General features: G+C 40.6%; 1 protein-coding gene across 7 annotated transcripts in view; it reads left to right on the forward strand.

Moving 5' to 3' along the window:
• ELMO1 (engulfment and cell motility 1) overlaps positions 1-25,981 on the forward strand; it is a 521,901-nt gene that overhangs the window by 244,472 nt on the left and 251,448 nt on the right. For all 7 annotated transcript variants that reach the window (XM_059396569.1, XM_059396564.1, XM_059396568.1 and 4 more), the window contains one exon: positions 10,604-10,708. In XM_059396569.1, coding sequence (XP_059252552.1) covers positions 10,604-10,708 — 105 coding nt within the window. The remainder of the gene's footprint in view (positions 1-10,603; positions 10,709-25,981) is intronic.

Consider the following 25,981-nt stretch of genomic DNA (forward strand, 5'->3'; position numbering starts at 1 on the left):
GTTCTTCTGCAAAATGACTTCTGTTTTCTTTTGCTAGAACAATGGGCTCACCTCTAATCAAATATAAGTAAAAATCAATGCATTTTCTTTAAAGAAAATTAGAAAGAAATGTGGAAATGTAGAAAAAAAAAGTCTCCCACCTTCCTACCACTATAAATAATTGCTATTAATACTTGGGTAGATTTCTTTCCAGTTTTTAAAAGCATTTACATGTTAAGTCTATATCTTGATATTGCTAACACATATATACTATATGTGATAAAAATATAGAGTACTCTAGATAAAATACACATTGCCAAGGAACACATGCTACTATAGAAATTCTACACAGACTATAACATATATTTTGTATTCCTGTCTTTTTCACGTATGGTACCTAAGTACTCTTCGAATATGATTTTTAAAGGCTGTGTAATATTCTATCAAATGATTCCCCCCCCCCATTGTGGGTTATCCATTTCTCTTTTTAGAATACTACTTAAGAACATGAGATCTGGACTTTTGGGTTCAATCCCAGCAAAATGTTTATATGAACACGGCAAGATACTTACACTCACTGTACTTCTGTGTCATCATTTTTAAGAGAGACATAAGAATTCTATTTACTCTGTTGGGGAGAAGAGACCATAGTCTCCAAATTAATTAATTGTTTTATTGTTTTATTTATTTATTTATTTTTCATGGTCTCCAAATTTAAAAGCCAGACTTTGCCATTTACAAGAGCTGCATTGAAGGAAGGAAGGAGGAGAACACTTACCAGCCACAGTGCAGGTTCCTAACATACCAAATTACAAGCAGGCTTCTATATCTGAATGTATTAAAGGCCTTCCGCAAGGTTTGCCTTTAGTAGGGAGGAAGGAGGGGCCCACAGACGCTAGGATGGGGCATGGAGTTGGGAGCTAAAGCTCCTGAAAACATTCTGTTCAACGTAACAGAATTTGTCCTTGGGAATCTTTAAAATAATCACAATATTTATACAGCAGAGTGAGGCACTGAACATTTACAAAGGGGTCATGGTGTTGTCCAGGGAACAAAATATTAGCATTTATTTGTTAGTTGAGCTTTTTAACTTCTATGAAGGAGGAACTGATTTTTTTTTTTTAATTCAAAGGGTCACCATGAGGACAGAATGCATAGAATCAGGGTTGGCAAAGCTCTTTTTGCAAAGGGCCAGGTAGTAAATATTTCAGGCTTTGCAGACCATATGCCGAAGCAGCCACAGAATATGTAAATAAATGAGCATGGCTGTGTTCCAGTAAAGCTTGCTTTATACACTGAAGTGTGAATTTCATGTAATTTTCACATGTCACAGATTATTATTCCTCTTTTGATTAAAAAAAAAAAAGATTTAAAAATGTAAAACTTTCCTTTCAACACACAACTGTGCAAAAGTAAGTGGTGGACCCAGTCTGGCCTCTGGGCTGTGGGAACTTGAGGCTCAGAATAGCCCTCGGCACCCTTTAAGTGCGGGGTGCACTGGCTCCCACCATCAGCGCTGTTCCCACCGTCACCATCTCTGCCATAGGGCTATGCAGTGCCAGGTCTGGAGGAGGCCAGGGTGGCCACACGTAGGCCCCTGCCTCCCTTTGACCTCCTGGGAATCTGTCTGTAGCAGCTGCAGCTTCTTCAGCTCTTGGCTTCATCATGGCAAAGTGCTCTCTTCCAAAGGAACTTGGAGAGCTGTGCTGAGTCTGAGGTCTGGGCCTCCTGACCGATGAGCTAGGCGTGCTCTGGAGCCAAGGGGGCCCACATGCTGTGTCCTCTGGCCAACCTTCACCCTGTGCTCTTGCTGTGCATGGGTGATGGATGAAGAGAGACGGAGACACCTGCCGTGCATGGCTGCAGCTAGTTCACATCCTTTTCCAAGTAACGGGGGAGGGGAGACAAGGGGTTTCTGAAAAAGGTGGTAGAAACCTGAGCTGGAAGTGGAGGGAAGAACCAGTGGCGAGTCACAAGCATGAACCATGGTGCTTGGATTATGCAGAATCCCGTGTGTGCTCAGCACTGTAGAAAAATTGCAGATATCTTTATAAACCTTGACAGCATTATTTCATTATTCATGAAGGCTTTTTTTTTTTTTTTAAACCATAACCAGCTTCATTTTAAAGGAAATTTATTCTCAAGGCATTCTTTTTTTTAATTGAGTTTTTATGGTAATTCTTTGTGTTGACTGTTGAATCAACATTCCAAATAAACTACTCACGTTTATCCTTTTATTCAGGAAGGGCTCAACTCTGCGTGTTCAGGTTAATGAAGTGAGAGGAAACCCAGATTTTTCGGAATTGTGTACATGGCAATTGCATGCCCTTTTTGGACCTCATAAGAGTAATTTGTAAAAAGGACATTGTTTTTTAACTAAGGAAATTTGCCTTAAATCCAGAATTTTTGATGTGATCGTCCACTGTGTGCATACATGGAGTTATTTATGAATGTGTATGTGTGTGTGTGTGTACATGTGTGTTTCAAAGCGTTATTGTGAAGACTTCTGATAACTCCTGAGATGGAAGTTTTTTGAAGGCAATTACTGTTTATTTATTTATTGATTACTTAAAAAATGCCTCTTAAAAATTATTTTTTTAAAAAATTCTAGTATATTGAACATACAGCGTTATATTAGTTTCAGGTGTATAATATAGTAATTCAAATACCGTTTTGTGTTAAATTCATCCTGAATGAAACTGATCATGTCAGGCCCCATGTGCCTTGTGCAGGAGCAGAGAGCCAACCTTATTTGATGAGAGGAAGAACGAACCAGGGGCTATGAGGCATCGAGAGGTCATGGCTCCAATCCTCTGCCCTTTCATTATTTCCATGGCCCTATTGCATATCCAATCCTTGTCTCAGTATTTCTTTTTTTTTTTTTTTTAATTTTATTTATTTGAGAGAGAGAGCGAGAGCAGGTGAGCACGAGCTGGTGGGGGTGTGGAGCTGCAGAGGGAGAGGGAGAAGCAGACTCCCCAGACTTCCCACTGAGCAGGGAGCCTGAGGCAATGTGGGGTTCTATCCCAGGACCAGGGCCCAAGGCAAATGCTAACTGACTGAGCCACCCAGGCACCCCCTGTCTCAGGATTTCTAAGGACAGGAACTTCTCAGCTAATTCTATTTTCTTTTAGCTGCACGGAATAATATTCATCCTTCAGATGCCTTAAGACAATAGGAATAGTTCAACCCACAACGCCCCTCCCAGCTCCAAAACCAAACCACACAACCCTTTCTTTTCTCCCTGGGCCAAATAACCAAATTAGTTCCCCCCCTCCCAACTTTTCTGTTACGCCTTCTGTTCAGACATTTCTGCCTCTTTCTGGCCACCCTTGTGTGCATGATTTCCTGTGTGTCAGGAGCTGGCTCGCTGTGTGTGCTGGAACTGTGCACTGTGTCCAGATGGGGCCTGACTTGAGACCAGTCAGTGGAACCTCCTTTGTTCTTCTTGCTGTGCTCCTCTTAATGAAACCCAGCATGTCAGAGGCTTCTGACTGCCACGTGAGCAGGATTCTTCTTGGACTTGCTGTCAACTCTGACTCCTAGTTCCTCATACTGTCCATGGTCTGGAACTGTCCTGGGTTTTGAAACAGTTCCAGGGCGGGGGTCCCTTCAGTGACAGTAGGTGGTTGCAGATGGTCATAGAGCTCAGTTAAGCCAGAGGTGTTATCCAAATGATGAGCGTAGACTTGCCAAACCAGGGGAAGCAGCCAGGTTGAAGGGCTGGAGGCAGCAGTTGGGGGAAGAGAATGACAGAGAACAGCAAATACATTAGAGAGGCCAGGCAAGGAAGAGAGCAGGTGCCACTGGAAGGGAGGTACGGTGGGCAACGGAGGTGGTTGAGAATCTACTGTCTTCTACCCTTAGCATCTTACTGGGTGTTTCTTTCATGCAGATCTTTTGTGTTTTTACCTAAAAGAATCAAATTTTAATGATAGGAGCTGGGCTCTGATGAATTATTCATAAGCCAGATTTCCCTCATTCCCTAGATGTGTGCTTGAATTTTTAAAAAAAATTTTTTACAGGACTTTACATTTTTCTGATTAAACTTCTTGCTAATGGGGCCCATCTTCCTAGTCTCCAAAGACCTTTTGAACCTAAATAGGCAAAAAAAAAAAAAAAAAAGCTCTAGCATTGAAGCGGTGACTCTGCCACTTACTAGCCATGATCTTGCACGAGTGAGGGGTTCTGACCCTCATCTGTAGGAAGAGATGAATAACATTGATCTCATTCATAATACTCGCTTCACTGGGTAGTCAGGAAGATTAAATGAAATCCCACATTTGGAGTTGCCTGGCATGATGCCCACCAGGACCAGTCCCAGCTGGTCACAGACTTTTTTTTCCTGCTTCTCAGCATATTCGCCATCTTGCCCATTTGTAGGGCAGATTTGATAGGGTGCTTTCTCTGTATTCATCCAAACTGTTGATTTTTATTGAATTTAATGGAGAGAGATCAGGGCCAGAATCCAAAGATTTCTAGAAGCTGCTTCTGGGACTTTTTGGAACATTGGTCTGTGTTGGGGATCACAAAGTCAGATGCTATGGAGAGCCTCCTTATATAAATGTGCAAAGTAGCCAGTGACAGAGTGCTGAGGCCTGCATATCCCGCCTAGAGCAGGCTGCTGCTGCTTCTTTCTTTCTTTTTAGTAACAGATGATTATCACCGTGGTTTTACGGTTTGTACATATCTAGTTAAACATCAATTGCATGAGATTTTGACATTTCCTTTTGACACAATTCTTTTCTTTTTTCATTTCAAGTCCTATCGTAGACTCTGTGGAAATCTGACCCTAATTCAAACAGTTCCTTTTTAAAAATATTTTATTTTATTTAAATTCAGGTAATTAACATTTGGTGTATTATTAGTTTCAGAGGTAGAGTTCAGTGATTCAGCATTTGTGTATAACACCCAGTGCTCATGGCATCAGATGCTTTCCTTAATGCCTGTCACCCAATTACCACCCCAGCAACCCTCAGTTTGTTTCCTATAGTTAAGAGTCTCTAATGGTTTGTCTCCCTTTCTAATTTCATCTTGTTTTATTTTTTCCTCCCTTCCCCTATGATCCTCTGTTTTGTTTCTTAAATTCTACATATGAGTGAAATCCTATGATAATTGTCTTTCTCTGACTGACTTACTTCACTTAACATAGTACCTTCTAGTTCCATCCACATCGTTGCATACGATAAGATTTCATTTTTTGGATGGCTGAGTAATATTCCATTGTGTGTGTACACCCAATCTTCTTTATCCATTCATCTGTTGACAGATATCCGATAGAGCAGGCATTTCAATTAAGAGTTACTGCATAACCAAACCCTTGTACAGGGAATCAAGGTTCCAACTCCATTGGCTGGTGATGTAAGTCCCTAACGTACTCTCGCTTTGGGTTACTGTGGCATTAGAGCATTGGTTCTCAAAGTATGGCCCAGCAACCATCAGCAGCACCCGGGAACTTATAGGAATGCACATTCTCAGGCCTCCAGATCTACTGAATCAGAACCAGAGTGGGGAAGGGGCAATGATCTCTTGGAACAGAGCCCCTAGGAGATTCTGATCACTCTTGAGATTTGAGACCCACTGATTTAGGAACATGTTCTCAACTATGGTTAGACATGGGATCATCTGGGGAGCTTTGAAAGTTTAGTTGCTTGGTTCCCACCCACAGTTTCTCATTGAACAGATTTGGGGTACAGTCTGGACCTCAGGATTTTTTCAAAGCTCCCGAAGCGATTTTCAGGTGCATCCAAGGTTGATAACTGCACTTCAAAGGAGCCTGTTGAAATGCTCATGGAGTCCTTTTTCCTGGATGGGAGGTGAGGAGTGGGAGGTATGTGTAGTTTGACAGAGCTCCCAAGTGGTCTATTGTACCAACTGAACACTGCCTCCCCTTGGAGAACCTGACCTTAAACAACCAGCCTCATGAAATATCCTTGAGAGGGCTTTCCATGGATTGAATATTCACTCAATGTGATTTGTTTTAAAGGTTGCTTTTAATGCTATATTTGTGCAGCAAATGTAGACACTCGTATAGCACAAATATTAACTCCTAAATTCTCAAAGGCTTTCCCTACAATATGCCATCTGGCAAGCATTATTGTAATCATCTCTTTATTAACCACACTAATGAAGGACTAGCATGGCATTGGTAATTGAAAAACACAGATCATTTAAAAATCATTCAGGCTAGTGCTGGCCCTGCTTTCCTAACCAGGAAGCATTCAGGAGTAGAAAATATTGACTGATGACAGTTTCCTACTTTCCCTGAGGAGTGTAGTAGAGGTATTAGTACATCTTATTTTAGTCAGAAATTTGAGAAATAGAAGTGAGAGGGTTCTAAATTAAACTTACTTTTTTTTTTCCTGTACCAAGGAGTCTGTTTTCTCAATGAGAAGCCCAAAGCCCAAATCAGACAAACAGTGAATATATTTAAAATGCATTTGTACATTGGAACCCGTGGATTCACAGTGTGCTTTAGCAGAAGTGGCACGGGATTTGAGGAAGCAGTGGGTCTGGATTCTAGATCTTATTCTGCTATTGCTTGTGTTATTTGAAATGAGCCTTTCAGCCACCAGTGGGGCCCCAAGTATGGTCCCCATCCAGCAGCATCAACATCACTTGGGAATTAGTTGGAGATTCAGAGTCTCAGAGCCATTACAACCTTTCTGAATCAGAGACTATGGGGTGAGACCAGGACATGGTGTTTTAACAAGCACTCTGGGAGATTTAGATGGCTGCTCCGGTTCGAGCATCATCGCTCTCTACCAGTGTACTGTTTTCTCATCTATTAAGTAAGGCTGCCAGCCTAGCTAATGTCTGAAGGCCATTCCAGCTGTCCAGTGGCCTTGGTGTATGGCCTGGAACAGGTTGTAACGTTCTCCCTCTCAGGCCTTGAATCTTTCCTTGGATGTGTGATTGAAGTAACTCAGCTAAAAAGCTAGCATGTGGGCAACAGAAGAGAAACAGAGCTCTGGGAACTCTATACCCAACCCCGCCCCCCGAATGTTCAGTAGAAAATAAACTGTACTTTTTTCAATGGCTTGGTACCATTTTTCCCAAAGTGATAAAGCCCGGTGCTTTGGAAGGGGAGGCAGACTCTACCCCCTTCTCTGGGGGCCCAGAGCTGTCTGATGTGATTCACGGAGTGGTGCTTCTACGGGCACTAACAAATGGCATCTCAGAAGGATGTGCAGGGGTACACAGGCTTTGCAGTAAAACAAGGGGAAATTTTAAGCTATTTATCAAAGCTCTTGCAGCTTCCATTTCAAGACAGGTGGAAAAAAAATAACATGGAACAAGAAAAGAAAATAAATCTGTATCCAGAGCATCTCATAAATAAGAAAGGAGTAGGGAAGCTGTTGGCCTTGCTGGATTCTCAGAGTATTTTTGTCACAGTATAGAAAGCTTTCAAATGTTTTGGCATGTAATTCGTATACTTTTTTTCATTATCGAAATCTGCGGTTGTAAAATCGTTTCACTGGCTATTAAAATCAAAAGAGAAAAAGGGAGCAAGCATTTTAAGGAGAGGGAGACTGGGGACATGATACCTGAATTTCAAAGAGAGGGAGAGGGAGAGAGTTCCCCCACAAATACAAAATAATTTTTTTTTCATCTAAAAAGCAGTGATGCTTTATAATTTAAGACAAGTCATAGGAAATCAAAGACCATTTTCTAATTGGCTTCTGTTCAGTGAGAGCCTGTTTGTTGGAGACAATAGGGCATGGTTTATTGAACACGAGAGCGCCTTGGGTCTGTTATGTCTGGGAGATGGAGCAATTACAGCTTTTATTAAAAGGGATGGATCGCAGGCCCACGTTGCCGGAGCAGATGACGTTGGTTGAGCAGAACCACAGCTGACGAGGGCCTGCCTTGGTCATCTTCGGGAAATTCCCAGCAGTGTCCAGGTGACCAGTGACTCAGCACTAAAATCCTGGTCAAAAGCCCAAGCTCTGAGTTCAGATTCGGGCTCTGCCTCATCCTGACTCTGCAGCTCTGGGCAGGCTCCCCAGCCGCCAGCCCGGTTCCTTGTCTTTTGGAGCAAGATAATAACAGAACCTACATAGTGGGAGTTTTATGAGGATTAAGCGCTGGCTTATGCAAAGCACTGATGCCTGATGAGGAGCAGGCCTTATTGTATTGGGACTATTTCCCAAAGAGCTGTCTGTCTCTTTAAAAGAATCCTAAAAATAAATCACATGATTCCTTAACTGTGAGACCTCCTTGAGAGCAGCAGCGCCCTGTTTGATACCCTCCGTGTGTGCCCAAGGAGGGGGATGACTGATAAGAGGTTCCGCTTGGATCCCGGGATCCCAGTGGGTGCAAGACAGATGACTCTTGAGCCGTGGGGACCTGCTGCCTGGTCAGCTTGCCTGACAGAACTCTGCGGGGTTATTCAAACTGGATTCGGAGGAACTAATTTTTGTCATTTGATTTCCTTTTGGTGTGTCTATTTTGGGAATGGACTCAGGCCAATGCTAGAAATAGGTCTGAAGTAAATGTCATGTTTTTCTCGCTTACATCTGGCACACTCTCCTTTGTTGGCTGGGCTGTGTTCGGAGCAGCTAATATTGATTAGACTGGATTTTTCTCAAATACACTTTTCTTAGGCTATGTGAAGTCTGCGTGCTAGCAGTACCAAAATAAATGCATTCGACTTATAAGCCAGGGGTAGGGAACAAAGTAGGAACAAAAGCATGCTGAGACATATTGTCCAAACAAGCCATTGCCTGCTCTGCCAAATCCAAGCTGGGAGGCCCCAGGCGAGCTTCTTGTCTCATCCGAGTGGCAGTTTCCCATCCATAAAAGCAGGGACAATAGCAATAATGTCCAGCGCCTCGTTATTATTATAGAATGCGTGTAAAGCACCAGCTCGTGCCGGCCCTCAGGACGTACTCAGCAAATACCAACTTGTAAAATGTGACTTTAAAATGTTAAAATGTAACATATCAAAGACAAAATAATAAATTTAGGTATAATGGAGGAATTCCACTCTTCTCTTCTAAAGAACTAAAGCGGTCCTGAAACCTTTCTTTACAAGTTAACTTTTCAGACAGAATCTCTGGTCATTTATTTCCAGCCTTTTGATCCCCTTGTTCTTGAATACAAGCCTGACCCTCTTACTCCAGTGAGTATCAGATGAAGGCTGAACCCCACTACATTTGATCTGCCCAGTGGTTTTCATTTATGTTATAATTAGATTTATTTTAGGAGATATATCTTTCTTATCCTATCTTGGGTTAGGAAAAAGATCTTGCCAACATCTTTTTTTAAAAGATCTTATTTATTTATTTGAGAGAGAGAGCGAGAGCGCAGAAGCATGGGGACCCACAGGCAGAGGGAGCAGCAGTCTCCCCTGCTGAGCAGGGAGCCCTATACAGGGCCTGATCCCAGGATCCCAGGGTCATGACTGGAGCCAAAGGCAGACGCTTAACTGACTGAGCCACCCAGGTGCCCTAAATCTTTCCAACATCTTAAATTAATCAGAATAAAATGCTAAAATAAAATATTGAAGTCACTGCACTGACCCAACTTGATATAGAGATATGGACAGAGAAGCTCTCGAAACTGAAATGGGCCAGTTAGTCCTATAATTTTAGATGTCCTTTATTATCTCATAATTTCTTTTTCAAAGCAGAATGGAAAAGACAGTTTAAGTACTCTTCAGTAATGTAGAAAAGTGTCAGTCGTTTGAACCTTGAACAAGTGGACAAGAAGGCCTCCCTGTACTTGAATTAGAAAAATTGCAGTGAACCCAAATTTCCCTGGTAAATCAGAGATTCAGCCTTTTTATTAAGACATATTCAGGAACAAAACAAAAATAATGTAGTTGCATACAAATTACCTGGGTTATGAGGCAAAAGCAGTTTTCTTTATTATCTCTTTAACGTTTCTTTTTCATCTCTTTAACAGCAAAAAACAAACAAACAAACAAAAAAAAAAACCAAAAGACTCTCCTTAAATCATTTACCATTTAGATCTGAATTTTCGGGACAGATCTTGGTGATCATTTTTAATGATTAATGATGGAGGGAGACTGGTTTGCAGCTCTGAGCAGCCATCTTGTGGTTTTAATGAATGATCCTGAACATATGGAGAATCTGCTGGGCTTGTTTGTAGCTATTATTTTGTCTCTGTGGCTTTCGGCCCTGTGTGTAGTGACCCCAAAGCCAGAACACTGCCTGGTAGCAGCCTGATGTCAGGACCGTGTAGACTCCTGAATTGTATCAAGTGTCTGCCTCGGAGGCCTGCAGATGGTGTAAGCCTGGACAGGTCATGAAGTACATGGGTGGGTCCAGCTGTACTTAGCCCTGACCATTGAGGATGAGGAAAGTGCAGAAGGCTGAATGCCAGAGATGTGGCCCCAAATGCTGTTGGTTCCACCAACCGCACAGATCCCTGAAGGGCAGTTTTTACATTATTTTCTTTTCCCTACAGGGCCCTTTGTCCATGAATAATCCTATATTTCACTCTTCAGCTGAGTTTCCTAACCCTGGATAGGAAATCTTCACCTGTAGAAAGAAGCCCCCACCCCAGAAGATTCACACGAACAGAGAAATTCATGCTCCTTGATTATTTGGAGCTGGAGAGAGAATTAACCTGATCAAACATTTTGTTTTCCTCACAGAATCATGTCAACCCCGCCATGGACTTCACCCAGACGCCTCCTGGGATGTTAGCCCTGGACAACATGCTGTACTTCGCCAAGCACCACCAGGATGCCTACATCCGGGTAAGCATGAAGTGTCTCGAAGCTGGTGTAGGTTTCCTACTGAATTTGAATTTCTAACTTGCAGACATGGATGGATTATTCTGAGATGAGTGGCTCCAGAGTTGTGACTTTCCCCATTCTGTAAAATAAATGTCAAAATTAAATCAAGAGGGACACTTGAAATCAAGATTTTTGACTTAAATTTTCTCATGTGATGACATTAAAAAAAACACAACAGATACCAGAAAATGTCTTATCTGTAGTTGAATAATGGATTATGACAAAAACTCTCAGACTTAAATAACAAGGAAGGAGGATGAACTATCCACCCCAAACCTGCACAATCCCAGCGTTAGTGGAGACCCCTGAGGCTTATTCCACTTGGTAGAAAAGAGACAGGGTTCTCTCTGGTTCTCCTTCTGTTCAGTCCAATGCCAGAGACATGATAAGATAAACACAAAGAGAAGAATGGGAGAAATGAGGAGGAAAGAGAAATGCCTTTTCTCCTAATTTGTAGCAAACTAGTGAAACTCTCACTCTGGAGAGAGGGACAGACTCCTTTGTGGGCGGGGCAGAAGGAAACCAGAAGGAAGGCGCCCCCTGCTGAGTGGGCAAGACAGGTGTGGGAAGGACCAAGTGTGAACTCCCAGGAGCCTAGGGATGGTGACATAGGGCTGCTCCAATGGAGGCCCTGGATTTGTGCTGACTCCTACCTTGTCTTCAAGGAAAGGGGCCCAGATTCAGTAGGGTTGAGGTATATCATCCAAGATTGAGATGGAGGAGGATATGAATAAATGGACAAGGGAATTGTGAGTGGTTGAAATGACTAGCCCTCAGCTTAGAAAATACTTGATGAATGAATTGCCTAATGCAGCAAGAGTAAGGCTCAGACTTGAAGATGAGTCTATTACACTGACGTTCTCTGTTAGATCCCCCTTGGCGGCACTGGCTTTCTGGAGACCGGGGTTCAAGACCTGGCACCATTGTGGTCTAGTGATGTAAATGTGAGCAGCTTCTTTTGTCTAGGCTAAAGTTTCCTCTCCAAACAAGGAAGCAGTACTTCCCTAGGAGGCATTTGGAAATGTGTGGGTAGGTTTTGTTGTTGCCATGCCAGTGGGGTACTGCTGGCCAAAGCCTAGAATTATGGGACACTCTGCACGTGAAAAATTGTTCTACCCAGCAGCGGCCCCCTTGAAAAAAGTCATGCCAGATTTCTGAGTTCCCTGTAGGCACTATATTTTAACTTTATGTGTTTTTCTATATATGCGGTTTGACAAGCTTTGATTTATACTGAACTGTTATTTATAATTTGATTACGTAAAGGATTTTATGCATTCTAGCAGACAGTTGGGGATCAGGTGCTTGGTCAGAAATGCAGTCTTTCATAAGAAAATTATTTTTTCATGAGAGCTTAATTTGGCTTATATGCACGTATATTTATTGCACAGATTTTTTTTTCTAAGAATATAATCTGCTCTCAAAGTAAGTAAATTAATATTGTTGAGATACCTTATCATATAGCCTTGGAGGGTTGAGTGTGAAAAGAAGAAGCCAAATAGAAATTGAATTTAGCATTAATTGATTAATGTCTGTGGATGAAGGTTTCCAAAATTAGAGCTTATTGATGCTGAATGTATTGTTAATTGCATAAGAAGCATATGTCTCATGAAAAGTAATTTAACGTTTAGAACCCATTTTCCTTAATGCATTCTCCAAACTGTCATAAGCAAATTTAATACATGACCACCTGAAAGAGCTTGACATCTGATAGAAACTTGAAAAAAATAAAACTATTTGTAGGGACACCTGGGTGGCTCAGTTGGTTAAGCTGCTGCCTTCTGCTCAGGTCATGATCCCAGCGTCCTGGGATCGGGTCCCGCATTGGGTTCCTTGCTCAGCAGGGAGCCTGCTTCTCTCTCTGACTCTTCCTGTTTGTTCGTTCTCTCTCTCTCTCTCTCTCTCTCTCAGAAATAAATAAACAAATAACATCTTTAAAAAAAACTATTTGTAAAGAAAAATGTGGCCCTTTTTGTCCACCTGCCCTTTTCTTTTTTATTATTTTTATTCACATGCCCTTTTCTTTGCTGATTAGATAGTATCTATATGTGAGCCTATCTATATCTCTGCGTCTATTACTGAAATGTCTGTTATTTTCTCAAAAGTGTCAGTTTCCTGATGTTTTCTGTGTCCCTTCTGACTTTAGGGCATTAACTCCTGGATGGAAAGCCAAAGCTATTTACATGAACAATTGGGGTTAGGGGACCACATATAAAGTCTGAGGCCTTCTGCAAGGAAGTTTCGGGATGACTCTGGAAACAGTTATCCCAGTAATAGTGAAATGCTACAGGCGGTGGAAACCGTCGTCTCAGACAGCTAATTAAATTTTGAACTATGAGCTGAGTGGTCTCTTCTGAAACGTAAAGTTGGGTTCCTTTTTAGAATAAGCTTATATTGATGAAATTTGCTTTGTTTTTGACCAGATAAATTTCCTGCCTGAATGTAGTTATTCATTTGTTACTTATATCTTTCATTCAATAAACGCTTATTCTGTACCTGAATATGGTCTCACCCGTCACTTTGCCAGTCACAGTACAGTTGAGATCTTTAAAAGGAATTGTAACTCACACGTATACACCTGCACACAGGCGCACACACAGATGTTTCCTCTTCGCCCCGACACCCCCTTCCAGCTCTCCTCTTCCTTCAAACACCGTGTATTTGTACTTTTCTGAATTGTCTTCTTGCCCTATGTTCATTAATCTGCCACTCACTTTTCAATACCCCGTACCAAGGCTTCCACTCATCACTTTCCAGAAGCTGTTCTCCTGCCAAATGGAGAACCGCACCCCGCCTACCCCCCACCCCCTTCCCACCTTTGTCTCAACTGCCTTTCCATTGACACTGGATACTGTTTGCCACTGACCAGTTTGTTTTGTTTTGTTTGTTTGTTTTTTTTTGTTTTGTTTTGTTTTGCCTGAAGCCAGTCCTATCTGTCTTGGTTCTCTTTTTGTCCATTCCTCTTAGTCTCCCTGGGGGCTTTCTCTCCTTCTGCCTGTCCTTCTAATGCACACCATCCCAAGGACTCCACTATAGACCTTGTCTCTTCTCAGTGCCTCAGGCTGCACATGTTTTCTGAGTCACTATCAGATGCCCAGCAGGGAGCTAGGTGATGGCGATTCCCCAAGGATCAAGTCCTCCTGAGTCCTGTTCTTGAGGAGTTTACTGTCTGGAGATGGAAAGGCGGGGTGAAGAGATAAATACCAGGCACTTTCCAAGCCACTTGGAATGTATTTTGATTGGGTGGTGGTGGCACAGGGAAGACACTGGGGACACAAGGGAGAGTCAGGTCTGGAAAATTTCCTGGGGGAAGTGGCATCTACAGTAAGACCTACTGGATAATGCTAGACAATCAGGTGAAGGAAAGGGGAGAGTAATCCAGGTGGAGGGAGACATGCAAACAAGTGTATAAAGGTGTGTTGCCTTTTTTTAGGGAACCAAAAATAGTATAGTGTGGCTAAAACGGGGAGTGCTGAATATGATCTTGGCTTGAGGCAGATGTGGGTTGGTTCATTACAGACCCTAAAGGCCCTGGGAAGGTGTTTATTTGGACTTTAACCTCAAGGCATTGAAGAATTTTGGAAGTGCTTAAGTAAAGATGATGGGAGTTAATTTTAGAAAAATCACTTTCCTGCCAGAAAACAAATGTGAAAAATCAAGATGAGACAAAAATAAAAATTGGGGAATGTAAGGGGAAATGGAACTAAGGTAGTGTTTAGGGCACTGGGGAGAAGCAGTTTGAGTGGATTATCTTGGAACTGAAATAAACTGGGCTCTCTCTGAGGAAAAGGGAGACGACTGGCTTGAGTGAATACAAGGATGGTCATGTCATTAATGAGACAAAGTGTGTGTCTGTAAGGGGCTGGACATTTGGCAACATCCACAGCCTTATATGCACGTGGGACATCTGTCCAGTGGATGTACATGTCTAGTAGGCGGTGAGATGTGAGCAGCAGAGTTCAAACCCAGGTAAACCCCACAATTGGTAAATTCTATGTCCTTAACCTTGATCATTACCTTTAATCTGTTCATGTAGATTATTGCTGTTTTGTCTTACTGGCCTTCCTGTTGAAGTCTAGTATCTTCCTAGCCACCTTCCATGCCAGCTTCTAGGATGATCTTTCTAAACAGAGTTCAGAACCCTTTGGGAACTACCCCTGGCCCATAAGCCTCCCTCTTGTGGTCCCTGGCATATCGTAGATTTAAATAATTTCTTGTTAATTGATTACAGACTTTCTTTAGTTTTTATTTAAATGACCTCTTGCCAAGGATTAATTCCTATCATTTTCCCTTTTAACAACTACATAAAGGTATATATTTTTTGCAACATGAGTTTATTAACCAGCAGCCTTTTCTTATGTGTTATTTAAATGTACTCTGTAACTGGGTATTCATGAAAGCACTGGATGTAATTGAATTACCCCACACATGGACAGGCCCAGAACACGAGGAAGAATTGCAAATCTGAGCATCCCTCTATGCCTGGAGTAAAATCTGGAGGCATAGCATGATTTGAGACTTCTGGGTCTTATTTACTCTGGGCATAATTGCTTTCATTTTTTCTGGAAATGCTTTACTCCCCAGCTCTCCCCACCAAAGCTCTCTCTGTGAGAGGTGGAGGGTGGCACTTGGCTCGTTCCCTTGAGCCTGCTGTCATTATTTTACAGGCAGGATAATGGTACAGAGCTGAGTGTGTTACATGTTTTGTTTTTGTTTGCTTTTTTTGTTTTGCTCTTTTTCCCCTCCCTGGAGTGGCAACTCTTTAATACATTGGAAAAAAGAAGATTAGCGACTCCACTGGAAATAAAGCCTTTGGACTAATAACGTGTATTCTTGTTGTATTTAATTATTCATTGGGAGCTGCCGAAAAACCCAAAATGACTTGGTTTTACATTTGGTTCAAGAGTCATGCTGGCTGTTGTGGGAGTCAGGATTGAGCCACAAAGCAGGAAGTAATAACGTGGAAATCTCTGGTCTCCAAAACGCACGGTAGCCAGGTCTGAGGAAGAAGGAGGATCATAAAAATACTTAAGACATGTTCCAACTAAAAGAAAGAGTGGCTTCAGGATGCAGTTCAGTCTTTATGGTCCCATTTGTTATCCCATGTTTGATCCGAGAAAATGTGTACCTAGAGGAGGTTGGGCAGCATAAGAGACATGTTGCATAAGTTAGCTCAGACTTGAAGAAAATCCTTGAGAGAAGCACTGTCATCACCATTTTGTAGACTCAGGAACTGGGATCTGGAGAGGTGTGGAGAGTTCCATGAGGTCAAACAGCTAGTAGACAAGCAGAGCCTGAACTTAGGTCTTTGGCCTTCCCATCTTAGCCTCCTTCCAGTCAGTCTCCAGCTTCCTGTCTCTGGGCTTGGAGTGTGGTGAACATAACAGTGCTGTTCTTGAAATGGAGGGAAAGAGGACAGAGTCCAAGACACATGATTAGATTGATGATGCCATCAAGGAAGTGTTGGTATTTACTTACCGTCTTCCTAAATCTAGCCTCATCAGGAAGTCATTCCTAAAGTAAGAGAGGTGGTCCCTTCTCTTTCCATTTAACTACAGACTTTTTAAACTGTGTCACATTGTCTCTATTAAATTGTAAATCCTCTGAAAACCTAGGCTGCCTTTTTCCTCTACGTTACCATATTACCGAATATGTGCCTGAGACTCAAATGATGTTATTTAAAAGAATAAATGAGCCTGGCAAAGGTATCATTGCAGAGCTTTCCAGATTTCCGATGTGGTTGTAAGTTTCAGACTAGTGACATGAGAAGTGACATTTGGAAGATGAGGGGAGCTTCAGAACCTATTGTCAGTCATCTGTCTCCCCCTTGGCATTGCAGCCAGACAGAAGCGTGCTGTGCATTAATCCCAGGCCCTAAAGACGTCAGATAAGCTATTTAAATGTGCAACAATAAAAGCCAAATGCATGCAAATGAGATATTTCTGTTATTGCTTACATCTTTTTCCGTGGAAAAAAAATTCACACAGAAAAGGAAAACAGCCCATCTTCTTAGATGCTGAAAAGCATCTAACTAAAGGAAGAGGAATTCCTTTAACATGCACGTTTATTCATTCACTGACCCACTCAGGAAATATTATCAAACACCTCGCATCTGTCAGGCTGGTGACACGCACAGTGGATCTGGTGGTCCACAAGAAGAGCGGGGTCTAGTTGGTAAATAGCAGAAATTAGAACAGCAGGCAAAAGAAGAGAGTAGAGCTTGTTTTGTCGAGGGTTTTTTTTTTTTTTTTTTTTTTTTAAATTTGCTTGTTTGTTTGTTTGTTTGTTTTTCTCCGCCTTGGGGTTTTTCTTGTTTCCTTCTGGATTTTTAGATGTGACCTATCCTGGGCAAATCTACCAAGTCACAAAACCTTTACTTGATAGTTCTTTGCCGTTTCCCACAATATTTTGAGCAGGTATATGTTTCACCATTTTATAAATTATCATACTGTTTAACTCCATCGAGTCACTTAGGACTCACTTTCTTAACCAGTGACTTAATTTTAAGGAATGGCACTACTTCTTAGAGAAATATTCTGGTGTTGGGTCAATGGGGACTAGAATAAACCTGACCCCTCTTGTATGTTTTCTTTGGTATAATATTTGTCATAAATAAAATGTTTTCTTGATGAAGCTGTTACGCAACTTGTATAGTATTTCTGAAATCTTGAGGTTTCTAGTAACAAAATTAAGAGTAAACACTGGAAACTACTTGTTTTTCACACAGCCTGCAATTTTTGCCTCCTAATTTATGATGAACATTTCATCTAATTGGAATAGTTTTGCACCCTGGGTGACGATGCTGGACGTTAGTGGTTTTCCCAAGTGGGGAAAAATAGAAATCCCTTTAAAAATAAGATGAATTATAATGGTTTCAGGCAGCTGTGAACCAGGGCACATGTATGTTTCAAATGTTATACCAAATCAGAGCAGAAATATTTATAATACATGAAGTAAATTCAATTATGGGAAAAGATGGATATTTGTACCTAAGAATTGTTTTCTCAAGCTTCTTCCACTATTTTTATCCATTTTTTTTTTAACAGATGAAAAATTTAAAGTGTGTTTATACTATTTCAGAACCTTTAAATGGAGTCTTCCTTCTCATGATGCATACATAGTAAACAACACTTCTAAAAAATAGTTGAGAGAAATACTGGCTTAGACCCTAACTCACCACTGAGTTGTGGAGGCCTAGGTCTGGAGGCAGCACTGAAAAGAAAATGCTCTGAGATGACCTAGGATGAGAAAAGCTATCATCTTTTAAGCCTTTGCCTCATTTTGACTGCTTAACACACATTATTTGTAATCTTCCATGCAGTGCTCCCAGGGATGGGAAGATAAGGTGACCCTTGTACCCTCTTCTTCCAGTACACAGATCTCTGTTTGATGAGGCCTGCTTCAAGTTCAAAGCCGTTTTGGCGAAACTCTTTTTGATTTCTCTCTCCTGTGTCCAAGGGCGTAAACATACTTGTCATAGCAAACACAGAGCTTGCCACGAGGTAACCACTATGCTAAGCACATATATTAATCTTTTACAACACCCCTATGACATCAGCAGTGTTGTTATTTCTATTTTACAGATGAGGAAACTGTCACACAGAGAAGTTAGGTGGCTTGCCCAGAGTCACACAGCTGAGGAAGTGCCAGAGCTGAATTTAAAGCCAAGTACTCGGCTTCCAGTGGCTTTTAGGGGTTTGTAGATTCATATGGGGGAGGGGGGTGTCGCAGGTGCAGTTCAAATGAGTCTGTGGTTGGGTTTGTTTAGTATTTTTAAAGGGAAGAGAATTTGAATTGCCTTTAGGCAGGGCACGCATCCCCTCTTCAAATTACCATGAGCCCCAGAACTCTCTATTACAGTCTGTCTGGCTGCTTCATGCATTCTTGTTACCTGCCTTGTATCTGAGGGACTTGAGTTAGCAATCACCGATGCCAGTGGTCTACAGCGACCTCTGTGAAGTTCTAGATACATTATCAGCACGCAGTAGGTGCTCAAGCCATTTTCTTTGCCTTTTCCCTTTCCTCGTCCATAAAGTTGTGCTTGCCTAATGCTTCGTCTCTCTCTCACTAAGAATAAAGCGTCTAAATTTCAGCCTCCTGAGGGCAGGCAAAAGGAATAGGCATGCTTCTCAAATTCTCCGGTTGTAAACTTTAAGGAAGAAATGTCATCAGATCTTATTATAAGTACACCGGACCGGTGTTCCTGGGGCTCCAAGCATGGTCAGCCTTCCACACGATGTCAGACCATGCAGTGGGTCCCTTGCTGCCCGCTAGCTGGCATTTCAAGGAAGCAGGAACCAAGGATCCTACATGAACTAAGGCAGGGTGCTGATGGAGGCAGTGCTGAGTTTTAAAATAAATTAAGGAACTTTTAACATTTCGAGGGGGAAATTGGCAGTTTCCCAAGCGGCATAATTACAGGACAGTGTGTAATGTGTAATTAAACTTAACTATGAAGCAAATGATTGGAATAAAGCTTGGTGGCACATCATTTTTTGTTCTCACAGTGCTGACAGATCCTCCCCTCCCCTTGTCCCTGAGATGGCTTTAGCGGCAATTGCTCCTAATTTTTTTTTAAATGAAATTATATGTTGCCAGTTAAACACACAGTTTCGTGTAAAGGAACCTTTTTTATTTGAACGACGTTTTCCTTCTAGGTGATCTGGAGCACAGAATCAATTTGGAATAACAAGGACCCCAAGGCATAGCCTTGCTGGGACTTTAAAATGACTCTTTTTCTATTAATTCATTTACATACTTTATACTTTGCTTTTATTTTTATTCTTTCTTTGACCAAGGTCCACAGCCCGGAGGCTTGTTTTTATGTAGCCTTTTCATGTTACAAAAATAGCGGCATTAATTTCATTGATTGTGAATAACCAAGCTGTTACTGCCAGTCAGGACCCCCTGAGAGTGTGAATATATGTGATTAGATTTACTAATTGCACTGGAAGGCATAATTTCTGACTTCCAAAGTCAGTGATTTGAATGGGATGCTTCAGGCCTTGGGATGAGATCATTGTTCAATATGGGCTTGCTTTTGTCTTTGAAGACCCATTATCTGAGCAAAAGCAGGCAGGTTTCACAGACATGACCTACTGGACTTAACAGTGTACACGCTCTGTGTTCACACCACCTGAGTTCTTTTGGTACTTGATTTAGTTTCTGGAATCTGAAGCAGGACTAAAACATGCTAACTACCTGTTTCCTTCTCCTTGGCTACCAGCCCAGGCTGGGTATTAGGTTCAGAATATTTTTTTCAATTGTGTTGTGTTAGTCACCATACAATACATCATTAGTTTTTGATGCACTGTTCCAAGATTCATTGTTTACATATAACACCCAATGCTCCATGCAATCCATGCCCTCCTTAATACCCATCACCCATCCCCCTAACCCCCTCCCCTCTAAAACCCTCAGTTTGTTTCTCCAAGTCCACAGTTTCTCATGGTTCACCTCCCCCTCTGATTTCCTCCCCTTCACTTTTCCTTTCCTTCTCCTAATGTCCTCCATGTTATTCCTTATGTTCCACAAGTAAGTGAAACCAGATGATAATTGACTTTCTCTGCTTGACTTATTTCATTCTGCATAATCTCCTCCAGTCCCATCCATGTTGATGCAAAAGTTGTGTATTCATCCTTTCTGATGGCTGTGTAATATTCCATTGTATATATGGACCACATCTTCTTTACTCATTCATCTGTTGAAGGACATCACAGCTTTTTCCATAGTTTAGCTATTGTGGACATTGCTGCTATGAACATTGGAGTGCATGTGGCCCTTCTTGAGAAAAAAATGAAGCTACATAAAACCAAGCTACATAATGAACTCTGTGTAGTGGACACACTGCAAACCTAAGCCCAGTGTGAATTATAAGGGTAAAAACTGCAGACGTCCTCCCTAGAGGACTGGTGAAGCCCTGAGCTGATAGTCACTGTCCTGAGATCTCTTAGATTCTATAATACCTTCCCATTCTTTCTCCAAACTGGACCTCTCTCAGTCCACATTGTCCATTTTCATATCTCACTATGCTGAACAAATAAATATTTATTGAGTACTTGCTCTGTGACCAGCTGCCTCCTTTCTGCTGCATTGATCAATAATTTGATCCTCTTCTTTGATTATACATTTTCTACCTTCACGGGACAGAACTCAGTAGCTGCCATGCTAGAGATTTGCTGTTGTTTCTTCCCGTTTTGCTCTCATTGCTGCACCACGTCATAGTGCGGAAGTTCCAGGAGCTGCAGATCACTTCTGCATGTTTTTTAAGGAGGAAAGTTTTCTGGGAATCCTCTCTCTTTTGTGTGCCTAGAGTTGGAAGGTGCTATAGGCCTCATTGGCTTTCCAGTTATTTTTAAATAATAGACTTTATTTTTTAGAGAAGTTTTAAGTATACAGAAAGATTGAGCAGAGATACGGAAGGTTCCCATACATCCTCCTGCCATGCTGCCACTCACAGTTTCCCCTATCATGAGCACCTTGCATGAGTCGTGTACACTTAGTTACATTTGATAAGCCAATATCCTGCAACCTTGCTATCATTGCTCATTACTTCCAGGAGTTATTTGTTGAGTCTTTGGAATTTTCTAGATAGATAATCATGTCATCTCTGTACAGTGTTATTTCTTCCTCTCCAGTATGTATACTTTTCAAGTCTTTATCTTATTGCATTACCTAGGACTTTCAGTAACATATTGAGGAGTGGTAAGAAGGAACATCTTGCCTTGATCCTGATCTTAGGGGGAAAGACTTAAGTTTCCCAGCATAAAGTATGATGTTCGTTACCTGTAGATTGTTTTATAGATGTTTTTATTAAAAATTCATGAAGTTCCCTATCAGCATTATTTTGCTAGGACTGCTGTAACAAAGGAAAATGGACTGGGTGGCTCAAACAACAAAAATATATCCCTTCACATTTCTGGAGGCCAGAAGTCTGAGATCAAGGTGTCAGCAGGACTGATTTCTTCTAAGATCTCTCTGGTTTGTAGATGTTTGTCTTCTCCCTGTGTTCTCATGTGGTCTTCTTTCTGTCTGTGTCTGTGCCCTGTGGAAGGACCCAAGTCATATTGGATTAGGACCTACTGTAGTGACCTCATTTTGACTTAATTACCTCTATAATTAACCTGTCTCCAAATAAAGTCACATTCTGAGGCACGAGGAATTAGGACTTCAATGAATTTATCCCAATTCATTAGCCCAATTGAGCCCATAACACCATCTACTCCTAATTTGCTGAGAGTTTTTATCATGACCGGACATTGGATTTTGTTAAATGCTTTTTCTATGTGCATTAATATTATTGTATGATTTTTCTTCCTTTACTTGATGAATTATATTAGTTGATTTTTGAATGTTGAACCAGCCCTGCATATCTGGAATAAATCCCATTTTATTATAGTGTATAATTCTTGGGTTCTATTTGATAATATTTTGTTGAGCATTTTGCATCTGTTTGTGTGTAGTTTTCCTTTCTTGTAATGTCTTTGATTTTGGCTTAGAGTAATGCTGACCTCATAAAACAAATTAGGAAGTGTTCCTCTGCCTCTGTTTTCTGGAACAGACTGTAGAGAATTGACATCATTTCTTTTTTTAAACGTTTGGTAGAATTCACCAATAAAACCATCTGGGCATGGAATGGTTACTAATTATTGATTCAGTTCCTTTAATTGATATAGGCCTATCCAGATTATCTATGTCTCCTGTATTTTGAGGAATTGGGCTTCTTCATCTAAGTTATCAGATTTGTGGGCATAGAGTTGTTATAATATTACCTTATTACCTTTTATTATCATTGGGTCTGTAGTGATGGCTCCTCTTTCATTTTCAACATCGGTAATTTATCTTCTCCCACTTTTTCTTGGTTAGCCTTGCTAGATTTTTATCATTTTTTTAAAGATTTTTTTTAAAGTTTATTTGACAGAGAGAGAAATCATTAGTAGGCAGAAGTAGGCAGAGAGGTAGGCATATAGAGAGGGAAACGCGTCCCTGCTGAGCAGAGAGCCCAGTGTGGGGCTCGATCCCAGGACCTGGGATCATGACCTGAGCCGAAGGCAAAGGCTCAACCCATTGAGCCACCCAGGCACCCCAGAATTTTATCATTTTAATTGATCTTTATCACTTTAATTGATCTTATTATTTAATTGATCTTTTGGCTTCACAGATTTTTTTTGTGTTGGATTTCCAGTTTTCTGTTTCATTGATTTTGGCACTTATTCTTATTACTACTATCTTCCACTTACTGCAGATTTAATTTGTTCTTTTCTGGTTTCCTAAAGTAGAAGCTTAGATTATGGATTTTGCATCTTTTTTGTTTTATAATATATGCATCAAATGCTGTAATTTTCCCTGTAAGCATTGCCTTTGCTGTATCCCACTCATTTCTAAAAACTCTATTTTCATTTTCATTTAGTTCAAAATATTTTCAAAAACTATTTAGGCTTTTTCTTTAAGCCTTGTGTTATTTAGATGTGTGTTGTTCAAACTCCACAAATATTTTGGGATTTCCCAACTACCTTTGGGGTATTGATTTCTGGTTTAATTCCATTGCCAAAGAGCATACTTTCTGTGATTTCTATTTTTTCTGTTAAGATATGTCTTATAGCCTGGATATGATTTATCTTGTAAATGTTCCATGTGCGTCTAAGAAGAATGTGTATTTGACTGTTGTTGGATAATGTATCCTATGCACATCAATTAGATCGAGTTGATTCATGGTGCTGTTCATTTCAACTGTGTACTTAATGATTATCTGCCTGCTGGATCTATAAATTACCAAAATATAGATATTCAAGTCTCTAAGCATAAAATCAGATTTGCCTCGATTTCCTCACATTTTTATCAGTTTTTGCCCAACATAATTCAGTGTTCTGTGGTTAGTGCATGTATTTAAAAATTATTGTCCTTTGAACAATTGAACTCTTTGTCATTATCTAATGTGTCTCTTTTCCCCCTGACAATTTTCCTTGCTCTGAAGTTTGCTCAGAATATCTGAAATTAATATAGTTAGTCATTTTGTTTTAATTCATGTTACCAAGTGGGGGGTGCTCCAGTCAGATGGGGGTCACCAGATGGGAGTGATCCAGTTGGGTGGGGGCCAGCAGAGTAGTTGGTGAGAGAATTCACCCAAGGCAGAACAACAGAGTTTATTGAACATACCACAAAGGAGCAGCAGGCAGGACAGCAAAGGAAAAATTGTCTGTGACAAGGCAGTGGTGAAGGACCACAGTTAAAGAGCAGAGTGAGAAGGTACAGGAAAAGTATGGAATTTTCCCTTTTTTGGTCTTAGGAACTGTGCCTGGTTCTAGTTGGCAGTTAGGAATTGTGACTATTTCAAGGAGGGTCACTTAATAAGTCTGTTTGCATTGCCTCTTTGTATTCAGCTTGGTGGTTGCTCTGGGCCCTTTTACCTTACCCAGGTTTCCATTGGTCAAGCTTATTGCCTAAAAGTGGCCTCTACACCAAGATATATCTCTCTCCATCTCTCTACTTTTATAATCTGTGTATCTTTATATGTAGAGTGGGTTTTCTCTGGACAGTGTGTAATTGGGCCTTGATTTTCTGACAGCCTTTGTTTTTTAACTGATATATTTAGGCCATTCACATTTAAAGCAATTGTTGACATAATTGGATCAATATCTACCATATTTGTTTCTGTTATCTATTTGTTGTCCTTTTCCTTTGTGTGTATGTATTTCTTTTCTTTTGTTTTTCACTCTTATTTCTACCCTCTCTGTTTTTAATTGAGCATTTTCTGATTCCATTTCTCTCTTTCTTTGGTATAGCATTCATACTTCTATTAACAATTTTTAGTTGCTGCACTAGAGTTTGCAGTATACATTTACAACTAATCTAAGTTCGAAATAATGTTATACCACTTCACAGGTAGTGCACGTGCTTTATAAGAGATTATTCCCAATTCCTCCCTCATTCCCCTTATTCAACTCAATTATCTAGAGACAGTAATCACTCAATACATTATTGGTATTATTATTTTGAACAAACTGTTTTCTGTTAGATCAATTAAAAATTTAAGAATATTTTGTTTTGCCTTCCTTTACTTCTTCTCTAATACCCTTTCTTTCCATTTGAAGATCCATATTTCTGATCTATATCATTTTCTTTCTTTGTGAAATTTTTCTTTTAATATTTCTTGTAAGACAGGTCTTTTGGTGACAAGTTCTCTTATGTTTTTATTTGTCTGACAAAGTCTTTATTTCTCTCTTATCTCTCAAGGAAAAATTTTTTGGACCCAGAATTCTATGCTTTTTTTTTTTTTCATTCAAAATTTTTAAATATTTCACTCATTCTCTTCCTAATCCTATGACTTCTGAAGAAAAGTCTGATCTAATTCTTATCCTTGTTCCTCTTTTGGTAAGGTATTTTCTCTCTACCTCTTATTTCTTTCAAGGTTTTCTGTGTCTTTGATTTTCTGCAGTTTGCATAATATGCCTAGGTGTAGATTTTTTTGGTATCTATACTGCTTCTTTTTCTCTGAGTTTCCTGGATCTGTGCTTTGGTGTCTTTAAGTAATTTTGTGGAACACTGAGCCATGTTTACATCAAATATTTCTTGTTACTTTCTCTGCTTCTTCTTCTTGTATTCTCATCACATGTGTGTTACAACTTTTGTAATTGGTCACAATTCTTGGATATTCTGTTTTTTTTTTTTTTTATCAATTTTTTTAAAGCCACTGAACCATGCTGATTAAGTTAAGAATTTTTGCTGAAGAGGTAGGCAGAAGACAGATCGTGAAAGATGTTGCATGCTTTGCTAAATAGAGCATTTCTGCATTTATATACTTGACATATTGCCCTTCTGTGTGAGTGAGTATTTCCTTTGGATACAAGGTGTACTTCTTTTTTTTTTTTTTTTTTTAAAGATTTTATTTATTTATTTGACAGACAGAGATCACAAGTAGGCATAGAGGCAGGCAGAGAGAGAGAGAGAGGGAAGCAGGCTTCCTGCGGAGCAGAGAGCCCGATGCGGGGCTCGATCCCAGGACCCTGAGATCATGACCCGAGCCAAAGGCAGCAGCCCAAACCACTGAGCCACCCAGGCGCCCCACAAGGTGTACTTCTAAAACTGCTATATTTCTAAAACTGCTATAGACAATAGCAATGGCAGAAATTTTGAGCTAGAGAGTGATGTGGTCTGATTTGCCTTTATGGAAGATCAAACCAATAGTATGGAGAATGAATTGGTGGTATCTGTAACTAGAAACAAGTCATTGCAATGGTC

Source organism: Mustela nigripes, chromosome 4 (genome assembly GCF_022355385.1).
Source record: "Mustela nigripes isolate SB6536 chromosome 4, MUSNIG.SB6536, whole genome shotgun sequence".
Lineage (NCBI taxonomy): Eukaryota > Metazoa > Chordata > Mammalia > Carnivora > Mustelidae > Mustela > Mustela nigripes.